This window comes from Gymnodraco acuticeps, unplaced genomic scaffold (genome assembly GCF_902827175.1).
Source record: "Gymnodraco acuticeps unplaced genomic scaffold, fGymAcu1.1, whole genome shotgun sequence".
In the NCBI taxonomy this organism is placed as follows: Eukaryota; Metazoa; Chordata; class Actinopteri; order Perciformes; family Bathydraconidae; genus Gymnodraco; species Gymnodraco acuticeps.
The window spans coordinates 2,882,159-2,894,409 of record NW_022990590.1 but is presented as its reverse complement, the minus strand read 5'-3'; the positions used below and the strand labels follow the sequence as shown (position 1 = coordinate 2,894,409).

Sequence of the window (12,251 nt, the reverse complement as noted above, 5' to 3'; positions counted from 1 at the left end):
ATGCACTGTGAGTATAACCTCTATGGTTGGACTCACAGATTTGAGAAGCTATAAAAGGATCTTAATTAAAAATCTGTCCCACAAAAGTAAATGAAAATTCTAGGCTGCAAAAATGTTATTCAACTCACATTTATCACCGATAAAAAGGTTGAATGTGTGAAGTACTCAGGCGTGTGCACATGTGCAGCCTAACACACACACACACACACACACACACACACACACACACACACACACACACACACACACACACACACACACACACACACACCACACACACACACACACAACACACACACACACACACACACACACACACACACACACACACACACACACACACACACACACACACACACACACACACACACACACACACACACACACACACACACACACACACACACACACACACACACACACACACACACACACACACACACTGAGTGAACACAAACACGCCCACTAAGCTACACCCTCGTATGCACGCGACTCACACGCTCACAGACTGGCTGCGCTCAGCAAGAAGTGCTTCACGGATGGCAGTTTTCCTTTATTTTTCCGCTCGACAGACTTATCAACCCAGCTCAGGTGGTGCCCATCTGCTTGCACACATTTAAAATACACACACATACACTTACTGCTTACACAAATAGACACATGCTCAAGGAATACATTTAATCAAATGTCTGCCCTTCAAATTTCATTTCTTATCCCCCTGGCTACTTCTCCCCCCCACACTCTCTGACCACATCCCAACCTCTCCTCCTGCTCTGTCCCACGTCCCTTCTCTTTCTTGTCCTCAACAACCTCAAACTCTCCTTAAGGTATTTTCTTTATTGCTCTGGCTGTCCTGCATGTACCCTGCCTGTCTCCACACTGCCCCTGCATCCCGGTGACCGTACCCCCTGCTGTGCAGAGCCCACCCTGTCCAATGCAGCAGATGGCTGAGCAATACATGCATGCACACGGACAATCACGCCAACACAGGCATAAAACAAGCCTGGAGAATAGACAAAATGTCAGAGCATATTCATGTTTATCTGTATATCAAGTGAAGTGCACACGCAGTTTTACACACGCTGACAAAATGCTCAGTACACATAGTCAGTCATAATAAGAGCTGCAGCTTCAGAGGGGTTCAAAACTTGATCGGGAAAACTTGCATATATTTCTCATTCGCTTGCCATCGGGGTATAATGCATCATGAATGTATTCATCCCGGCAGCATTTATGCATTTATATAATTCTGTTGTACAGAGCCACGAGCTGCTGTGAATCAATACACACCTCAACTAGCATAATGGTGCTGTAGGAGGCATAAGATATGCACATACCAAAGACTATAAAATGGGCCTTGAAAGAAAATGCTTCAAGAAGAAAAGACAAACTACTGGATCGAGGATGAGTAATGGTTTGAGGCTCAGCCCGTATAATGCCACAAACATCTTTTCTCAAGAGGCAAATGATTCTTTATAAAACATCATTTGACCAGTATTACAGGTCATTATAGATGCAACATTATTTACAACACCCAATTGAGCCAATGTTTGTTTTGTGGCAAATAAACACACAACATGGCTGGACAACAGTGTTGGCTACTACACCTCTCCATAAAGTGCCATTTGTTAGGCAATTATCTTTATTCTACCAAGCAGAAAATAACTTGTGCGGAATGGGAAGGTGTGCTGGTGCGAAGCTCATAATGCCATGCAGACACTATAATTAGGCCTCTTTTCACAGGGCCCCCCCCTGGGTGAGTGGGGTCCTGGCCGACCTTAGGGAAAAATCTGTCGGCCAAAAGCAATTTGCAGGGCGCCTTCCAATTTCCATGAATGATTCTTTGAATTTAACGATGTAAACAAACACGGTCTTCAATGGCTTGTACATCAGCAGTGGTGAGACTGTGAATGGTTGGCCGGTTGCTTAGAAACGGATGACAGACCTGACTGTGCCTCGCTGGTTTAATAACTTGTTAGGAGACGTTTATGCGCTGGATTTGCTGAAAAATCGTTCTATCCCGCAGAAGTCCTGGGAAGTCTTCATGGTTTCAACCTTTCAATGTAACCCCAATCCATTTTACTTTTGTTAGAAAGGAAAACATGCGCTGACATCTGGAAACATAACCTTATGCCCTTGTGTACTTTTAAGTATTTTACAGTCCTTTTACATTTCATTCCTGTTGTGAGTTAAAATCAATACATTGCAATGGCAAGTCAGGCTGTCCTCATGGAGACATGACCTGTGTGTCACACTGTAGCAGTAAAATATGAACAGCGGATATACAGTATGTGTGTGTGGTTGAATAGATCCTGGCGATGTGTTCTGGGTCAACTACGCTGGTGGGCAGGAGATAAAGTCACTGCCACCTTGTTCTCAGGTCACCCGGGGCAAAGATGATGCACATCAGTTTATCCTTCTTTATACGAGTGTGTTTGTGTTTACCGGCAGAGAGTCGCGGTCGGGTCCTGGGCGTCTGCATCTCTTGCCGCGCGTGGGGCAGCATGTGATAGCGCTTGGCCTCGTTGACCAGGTCGCGGCACGCCTCCGACGATTTGATCAGCTCCTCGTTGTCCACCACGTTCAGCAGGTAGGACGGGTGGATGAAGGGGAGACGCACCGCCGCCAGCAGGTCTGACAGAGTCTGACAAGAGAGGGGGCAAGGAGAAGAAGAAAATGAGGTTGAAGGCAATCATTGAGCAATGCTAAGATAACATAATGGACAGAAAAACTAAAGAGACAGAAGTAAACAGTAATAAAACAGTGTTTGCAGATTCATTTATGCTGGAATTGAAACTGCCAGGGGATGATCAAAGAGGTTTGATATGAACATTAAACAAATAGCTTTTAAACACAGCAGATTACAGTCAGTCAACACAGACTCTCACATCTTTAGCAAAGAACAGTTGGATTAACTCCCAACCTCATTATACATGTTTTTTTCGAAATAATATCATGAAAGGAAAAACAACTATAAGTGATAAAAGCATGTGCTGTTATCGTAAGGAAACCTGGTAGTAGCGTGGCCATTAGATCAGTAACTGTCAGTGTGAGGCCCTCAAAGCCTGGGCTTACCACGCTGCATGTGTCATTTTTCTGTTTCTATATTTCTGAAGGACAAAATGCCCAGGCAAGGATGAAAAGACAAGAAAAATCTCCAAGTCGCAGTTTTTTTTTAATGTATTTGGCGCCTGTACATATCCAAACAAAACTTAAAAACAACTCCAGGGACTTTTAATTCAGTCATTAAAAGTGATTCATCATTAAACAAGAAGCCACAAATAACATATCTGCAAAGTTTTCAGTCACATCCGCTCACCATCTCGCGTTCATAAGCGCATTTGGTTTTCGAGGCAGCGGGGGGGTATCTAACCGCTTCCCACATTCTGCTTCTGATTTTTCCGGCTCCAAATGAAATCTTACAGAGTCTAATGTTCCTTTGAAGCGAGATTAAGACAGTTCTGGTTAATCACAACCCATTGATGCCAAGTGATGATCCAAAGAAGCTACTTACCAGGTTTTTTAAATCCAACAATAAAGAAATTCTACCTAAAATGTTCACCGTTTGCTTTAAGGTGTGTTTTAAGGTGAAGATTTGAGCAGGATGAGCAGGCTTTTAAGATAATTAATGATGTGAACCAAAATTATTAAAATACTCAACTACGGCACCACAAGTATTTTGAGTGCAAACTTTGCTGGGCAGCATACACTGATGTGTGCTAATGTATAGGTGTTCAGCCATGGAGGGAGGACAGCCTGTTGCCATGGTAACCTTGTCTATAGCTCTTGCTGCCGAATGTTATTTATTTTTCTTTCAGCATGTGTGTGTATAAATGTCTGTGTGCCCGTCTGTACTCCCATGGGAGCCTCATCTATGTCGACAGTAAAAGCTGTAAACAAGCTTGGATGGAGCGACAGAGAGCTGGGTGGAGATTGACCCCGATGACCCCTCGGCTCAGAGCGACATGGCCGAGACGTGCAGGGGACAGCGACAAAAACAACAGACTCTGAGCAACATCATTCAGGGGAGAACACATAATAAGCTGACACTCTGCTTAAGCATCCCCTACTCCCTCCTGAGGCCTTTTTACTCTGGCATGTGTCCCATTTGTTTTCTAACAATGTCCTGCAGAGCTTCTGACCAGAATAGAGGAAATAAGACGGTGGATAAAGAAGAATGAGAGGAGGGAATGGCATGGGGGAGGAAGGACAAGAGGGAGAAGGCAAGCAAGGACAGAAGAGAAGGAAAAGAGGAAGAAGAGCAGAATGAGACAAGACAAGAATAGGGAAAGTAGACTAAAGACAAATCGAGAGGAACAGGAGAGGATGAGATGGATCTACAGCACTCAGGGAAATCTGCCGATGACATCTCTTTGCGAGCCCTAAGAGCAAAACAGCATCCTGCAGATGGGGCTGTCTTTTCCCCCTCTCCACAGGCGTACTAAACATTTTATCAAAGAAACACCCCAATATGCACATAAACACCAGCACTCGCTCCCAGCGCTAATAAAGCAAGAAGGTAAAGTCAAAGCATGTGTAGCATCCCGAGATATTCTTCAGTGAAGATTCACAAGGTGAGGAGAAAATACTGCTTTCAATTAAAGTGCCCCCATACTGCGAGATTTGCCCCGATAGTTGCAAGTTATTGTCTTCATGTCTGCCTTAATCTCACCGACTTTTGTCTTATGACATCTTTCATTAATGCCAGTAATCGGATGGGGGCACATTTTTTAAATATATTTTGACACTAAAGTGAAAGCTTTTAGACACCCCCTAGACATATTTCTTTCAAACGAGATGCAAGTGAGACATTGTTTTTTAGTATTCAATTGTGTATATCTGATTTGTTGGGTTTACAATTTCTCCATGTACTCTTACACCAAAGTACATAGTGTGTTTTCGTAGGCTGTGTAAAATGATGGTCATGTCATGTTTTTACTAGAAATGTAATTTAATCTGTGCTAAGCTTAAACTCCCCTTGAGAAAACATACATTATTTTGTCCTATTTAATATATGGGTGTGGTGCACTGCAGCCTCTCGTGGCCAAAATAGGTATCACAACAACAATCACTTCGTCCTGACATAAATACATCTTCCTTCGAGAAAATTGATTAATGATTAGATAGATTTTATTTTAGGGAAAGGAGGAATGTATTCAAAACCTTTTTTGCATTTGTTTATAACATAGATAGAAAAAAAATTTGATTGGAAAAATAATCACTAGAATGTATTTTTTCAGTAAAGGAGGAACATACTGCATTTTACTGTATTTAAAGTCAGTTCTGGCTCATGAGATCATTCATGTATCAGCATCTGAAGTAGGTCCATTACTGACCCTCGGTGCTAAATTAAAGCTGAATATGGGGCAGTTCCAGCCAGGTGGTGCCCTCAGTGGCACAACATAAATAAATGTGCTAACATGTCTAGGGTTGCCTGTGGACATCTTGCTCATATTCAGAACAGCAGGTGGGCGGGCTAGGAATTTGTTAGTGGTCTTCTGTGGTGTGAAGTTTGCATCCCAAATATTCTGCTTCTATACAGTTTGAAAACATGCAGCTCAGGTGGGCTGGAGAACGTATTTATCCATTTTACAAGGCAATAAAGTCATGACCTGTCCCAGATGCATCCCTGTCCGTTTAATGACCTTGACTAGGAATAGGAGAGTATAGAAAATCGGTCTTCTGGGAGCTCAGGAGCAAACTGCTCGCAGAATTCAGAGAGCGGATGAATTGGGAGGCGCAGGTCAAGAGTTTGAGGCGTGATTGACAGACTAAGCTAACAATTGAGCTCACACGTGTTCTCATTAGCAGTTTTGTCATGGTACCTTGTAAACCACATCCACACAACATGCACACCAAGTTAACTTTCCTTTACCTGTGGGGAAATGAAGTAAAGAAAAGACAAGCTTGCTACTGTTCCATCTGCGGGTCTGAGCTACACACAAACCCACATCTGTTGTGGTCTCTCTTCACTTGCCAAACATTTTTAAAATGGCAGTAAAACTACCTCAAAGAGACAGCATCTGGTGCCTGCAAAAAGGTAAGGTATTTACCACGTAAATATCCACCTAAATACACACCCACGTATATACAGAAAGAGACAGATGGATAGACTCTAGCAGTGGAGCTGCAGGTTGATTGTACTGTATTTTAATCATGTGCTGTTTGAGGTCAAACTTGTTGAACCAGTTGGTTAATTGATTCAATGAAAATCTGGTTAAAAAGATTTAGACAATGTAAAGTCACATGGGCTGACGTCTGATTAAATAAACAACCATGAATTCAAATATTTTGTAAATTAGTGTGTGTATGTGTGTGTGTGTGTGTGTGTGAGAGAGAGAGAGAGGATGACTTTATTTCAGTGTAGAGTAGTTATTCCTGACTGTTACATTACTCCATTTCTAGGAGAAATATAAATAATTAACTCTTCATCAGAAATTCTATCCAACTCTATCTCACCCATTTCTTTTGAACCAACTCTCTCTCTTCGTTGCTACCTCCATTCCCGCTCCTGGCTCTCCCGCCCACACATGCATAGGGCATGGAAATGAGGTGAAGATGCACACTTGCTGTTAAAATTAAAATCCAAAGTGTCAGACCCTGCATACAAAAAAAAAAAAAAAGTAGTCGTGCTTCGTGCCAGTTGGAACTACTCAAGAAGGAATTTTACATAATGCAAAAAGGTTCTTGTTTATCTTCTGGTTTTGTTTGAAAGAAACAAAGACTGTTTTGTTGCATGTTCAACAAAACATGACTATATTTTGGGGAGGTACACTACCTTTTTTTGGTGAAAGTTTATTGGAAATGTATTGCATTTTTTGTATCTTTGCACTGCAGACTCATCTTGTGGACAATCAAGGTTTATGCCTGTTTAATATTCAATACTACTATCGATCAGTGCAGGTACCTTGTCGAAACACATGATTTTTTAAAGGGGCCCTATTATGCTGAGGTTTCATATTTGTGTTTTGAGCCTCTACTGTGACATGTTTTCATGCTTTAATGTTGAAAAGGGTCTTTATTTTCCTCATACTGCCTGTGCTGCAGCACCTTTTTTCATCCTCTGTCTGAAACCAGAGCTCAGTCTGCTCTGATTGGTTAGCTGCATAGAGGGAGAGAAAGTCTCTGGTGGAACTTCAGGATTGTATCTTTTGCAGGCCATTTACATGAACAAAAACCTATATAACACTACAGGGAAGGGAAACCCTACTAACCAGAATACGGCCCCTTTAATTACTTTAATGACTAACTTCCCTTTTTTGCTTCTATAGTAGAACGTTTTCAATTGCAAATATTCGCTGAACATAAAACCTCATTATAGATAAAACATGTCAATAATAAGTAGACAAGTTTGATTGATACTCAAATATAAATTAAAGCAAAAAGACAGCAAAATAAAACCGAGGTAAAACATGGAATAACAAAACCAACATTGACGTGTTAAATTGTGTAACTGTCAGATGCCTACTGTTTATTTGTAATCCTTTAAAGAGGAATGTTTAAATTGTGTCAAGTTTTATCTTTACAATCACTTTTCACTTGCTAAACACTCCTTAATCATCTTAGGGAGGATTAATTCCAGATTTGCTTTGCACAGCTTTTAAATTCCAAGCTGGATCTCTCCCTCAATGCAGCGAATCAGTTTGTGGATTTATATGTATACTCTTCCTCTCCAAAACCTTTTTGAGAAAGTGCAAGTGACAACACGGAGTGAAATGATAAGCAATTCAGAGGCATGTCCTTCTCGACAACACAGCTGCACCATGATAATCCTCTACTCCAGTCCCTTTGTTGAAATGTTGTGTGGAAAATACTGAAATACAAACAGCTCTAAACAGTCTAGTCCTTTCATTCCTCCATCTTCTCCACCTGGCTTTCATCCAAGCTGCCAAAATAATTTTCATCCTTTATATTTGCGGATGAAATCTCTTTTCGTGGCAGATATACCCAGGGGATTACAAAGATTCTCCCAACGTGTGCCCTCCTGTTGAATTGAGGCTTAAGTGGTCATAGCGGGAAATGAAATGGCTGTTCTTACAATACTGACCGAACAAAACCACACATTAAGTGTAGACTGCATACACTTGATGCATGATATATAAAAGGCTTAGATTTTAATTATCTATATGTTTGAGATTCTAAGCAGGTGTTTAAGAGTACTCGTGAAACTCAGAGCAATGATTGCAGTGCTTGCACTCAGCGGATGACATCAGACGGTGTGTATCCGTCTCCATTCCTCTCCAACAACCTCTTGAGCAATCGCTCTCTCATGCACAGGCTCAGGCACGCCGAGTGAATGTAAGCTCTGTCCCTCCAGACGACTGGTGTGACCTGTCATTTTCATCTTCTCACCTACTCATGTAAGCATATTTGTGTGCTTTCAAAACAGGATGGCGTCTAATGGATGCATATTCTTATAAATACAGTCCATACTGCAAAGGCTAATGAGCCCACTGTGCCTAAAAGAAAAATATGGCGTGATGTTTTTACATTCCTTATAAAGAGGTTGCTTTTTCAACAAGTAGAACATATGGAAAGTGCTCACAGGAGTCTGAGGACATATGGAGACGCTACTTTTAGCTAGTCCGCCCTACACAGGCTATCCCCCCCATCTTCCATTAACCTCGGACGATCATTTATGAGGAGTCCATATGCTTTTCCACTTGTATTCTGAAATTCAACCCAGATAACACCTTGTGACTTCCCCTCTCTAATGGTCTATCTCGCTGCCACACACACACACACACACACACACACACACACACACACACACACACACACACACACACACACACACACACACACACACACACACACACACACACACACACACACACACACACACACACACACACACACACACACACACACACTATGTGGAGGGTGGATGTGGATGGGTTGAGCCCGGTGAGCGGCAGGGATAATGTGTCTAACAGTGAGCCTCTCAGATCTGCCAGGGGCAGCAGAGAAGCAGCTGGGGAGCCGCCATACGCTAACACGGATGACAAATGTCCACTGAGCTTTTCTCATTTTACTACTGTCAGCGAGGACTAACGCCTCTTACCATATGTGCGTGTGAAACGATTCAGTGACACAGGAACGGTCATATTTATTTGCTTTGCACTGAGCAGATAGGAGTAAGCTTCTGCTTTAGAGTGAAAAATGTACAGGCAAATGCTAAAAATGCAGATGCATATGAACAAACTAAGAAATAAACAACAAATTCAACACACACACACACTCAAAGGTTCACATGTGTGTTCAATAGAGCGCGTGCCCATGTTTAGCCTCAGAGTGCTAACAAACCCACTCAGCTGAAATGACCACAGCTTCGTTCTGTCCTTTTCAGAGTGTGCAGGTTTGTGTGAGGAAACACGCATGTGCTTTTAGCGTGGTAACACATAATAGATTAATAAAATACAGTCTTGTAAATGGCACTTCATTTTGGTTCATGAGATGCTTTCCTGAGCGTGTTTGTGTTTTTTGTGACGGCACGACTCGGTGTGCATATGAGCCAGGAGGATGGATAGAGGGGGTGGAGAGAGATGTAGCGGACGACAGACGCTGACTGCTGCCCTGAGCAACTACTGACAGGTACAATGTGTTCTCCTCTGAGGCCTTTTTTCAGCATGACTTCATTCAACAAAAAAAGAAAGGAGCTTTCTTCCGCTCATTTAATACAAAACATATTTGTAAGAACGGCTGCTGGCTGTATATTAACATAACACTTTCTGGCTTGTTTCTTAATACACTGAATTATTTGTGATGTGATGGTAGCAACTTATGTATTTGCCCTCCATTATATAGCGCTGCAGTTTTTTTTATTTGTTGGTTCTCTATTCGCCGTATCGCTCACGGATCCCTTGTGTGTTTATTTAAGAGCAGCCCAGTGGAAATAAGGCACATTTTGACTCGCTGTGGTTATGCAGCCTCCATGGTTGGGTGACTGTGGTTCAACTGGCTGCACACATCAGGACTGAGCGCACTCTGGGACGACAAAGGACACAGATGAGAACGCGGTCCGGAGTTCAGTGGCTTGCATCAGATCCCATCCGCTCTAATACGCGAGTCGCACCGCAACAAATGATTTCTAGTCTTGTGTGAATGTTTGAGCACAGGACTGGGATATGAACAGTGACATCCGATGCATTCTCAATGTGTGTGTGTACATGCAGGATTGTATTCATGTGAGTTGGAGAGCAGAGAGGCAGAGAAAAAGCAAAGACTGCAATATGCATCAATCTCCATTGCCTTGCTACGTCTCTTCAAGAGTGCCTATTTGTCACAGGTCATGCTGAAGATGGCCTACCCGTACATTTCTGCTTGCAAGCTTCCGTTTCCTCTTCAAGGATGTTTGTTGTGGCACATACTGTAGCTCCTCATCTTGAAAAAACACAATTAACCTTTTCTTTAGGGGTGCGTGGCGAGGAAAAGTTTCTGGTTTGAACTTGGAGCTTAAAAAGAAATTGACTGGATTAAAAGTGATGCCTATGTGGAAAGGGCCATTTGTGGTTTTGAAGGTAAATTAAAATGTTAAACAGTGAGGGAAACGTTTATATCCCTACACAGCCTCAAAGCATTTGTGTCCTTTGTTGAGATCTTCATATGAAGTGAATACTTAAAACGAAAGTTAATTGAGATCATGGTATGAAGTGAATACTTAAAAACGAAAGTTAATTATAAATCATACATGATCAATCATATTCTTGTATAAAACCATAAGGAGAATGCTTCTTGACGGTTTTTGAATATGTATCTATGCTTACAATTTTTTCTGTTGCTATTTCGATAACTTTGCGTTTTGAAAAGAGGGTGTTGTGAGTTTTCATAGTATGTTTAATACTTAAAAACGAAAGTTAGTTATAATCAAATATAATCAATTATATTCTTGTATAACCCACAATGAAAATGCTTCATATTTTAGGTTTTCTATAGTTACAGTATAAACAAAACAAAGTGGTTTGTTTAGGTTGAGTTTTCTTCCTCTCCTCTGGCAGCAGTCCACAGGGAGGGGGGGGGGCTTCACACTAAGGGGAGAAACATTAGAGGCCAAAGAGAGTTCATGTCCTTTTCACACTAACATGAGAAAGTGAGTCTTATGTCATAAAGCTATGGAACATGTTGAGGCATGTTCAGCCTTGTACATTATAGGACATGCGCAGTTCTTCACAAATTACGTGTAGAGGAGGAGTTTGTTTTTTGGGTTTTCGATCCAGTTTTTTTAGCATAAAGGGACTGGTTTTTTGAGAGAACAGAGAGAGGGGGGTTGACCCCTGGTAGACTCTCTCCCGGTAGGCTGTGTGCTTCAGAGCTGGGTTAATAGCTCTCGGTAAGGTCCTTCCAGACGGGGTAAATATCTCTCGAATTTATTGGTTGTTGGCTGAGTGGAATGATTTGATGAGAGATGTGTGTATGAATATTATAAATACCGCGACCTGTGGGGAAATCTTGCCCCCCGAATTTTGCGGACAGGTATGGGTTTTTGAGTGTTAATCCGCCGTCTGTGTCGGAAAAAACGGTATGAAACTGATGTGAATTGAGTTGGTGAAATGAAAAAGTTGAATGCGCTTTTTATTGTCACCGGTCTTTTTACGAGGAAATACCTCTAAATTCTATCAGGAGAATTTTAAAATGTCACAACTGAAATGGGCAGTTGGAATTAAAACATTTTGGTAATAAATGTAAGACTGTGAATTAAAGTTTCATTTGAACATGATCACAGCACGGTTTTTTGTTAGGATGATTATAATGTTGTAAGAGAGAAGGTAAAAACCCTGTATTAGTTTGGACCTATTTTTCTTCAAATAAACTGATCCCACCTTTTGGACTGGGATAATTTAAAAGACACCTGTGCCCTCCTCTCCTGCTTCCAAGGTAAGATTGCACCCTGCCACACACACTTAGGTAGGAGCACACTCCATTTACTGATATCAAAATCCTTCGGGATCGCTTAAACAGATTAAAAAAGAGTTGTCTGAATTGAAACAGCAGTTAATTGAAACCTTGGTTCTTCGGGAAGTTAATAGAGGTGAGATCTTGCTGACGTTGGTGGATCTGAGCCAAGCCGCAAACTTACATAGACTCAATAACTTCGGAAAGGTCAATTAGTAGGTCAGAATAATTTACCGGAATAAATTATCAGGACCACCAAAACTCTAAACACCTTTGATAATTTTATACTCTACATAATAATAGCATCATTTGTTCTTTCTTTTTCCCTCATAATGAGCACTGGAAGCAAAGAAAATCAC

At 41.6% G+C, this 12,251-nt stretch overlaps 1 protein-coding gene across 3 annotated transcripts in view; it reads right to left on the bottom strand.

Annotated features, from left to right (window-relative positions):
• Positions 1-12,251, bottom strand: part of LOC117554280 (kelch-like protein 29) — a 217,804-nt gene that overhangs the window by 50,201 nt on the left and 155,352 nt on the right. For all 3 annotated transcript variants that reach the window (XM_034228635.1, XM_034228637.1, XM_034228638.1), the window contains one exon: positions 2,446-2,644. In XM_034228635.1, coding sequence (XP_034084526.1) covers positions 2,446-2,644 — 199 coding nt within the window. The remainder of the gene's footprint in view (positions 1-2,445; positions 2,645-12,251) is intronic.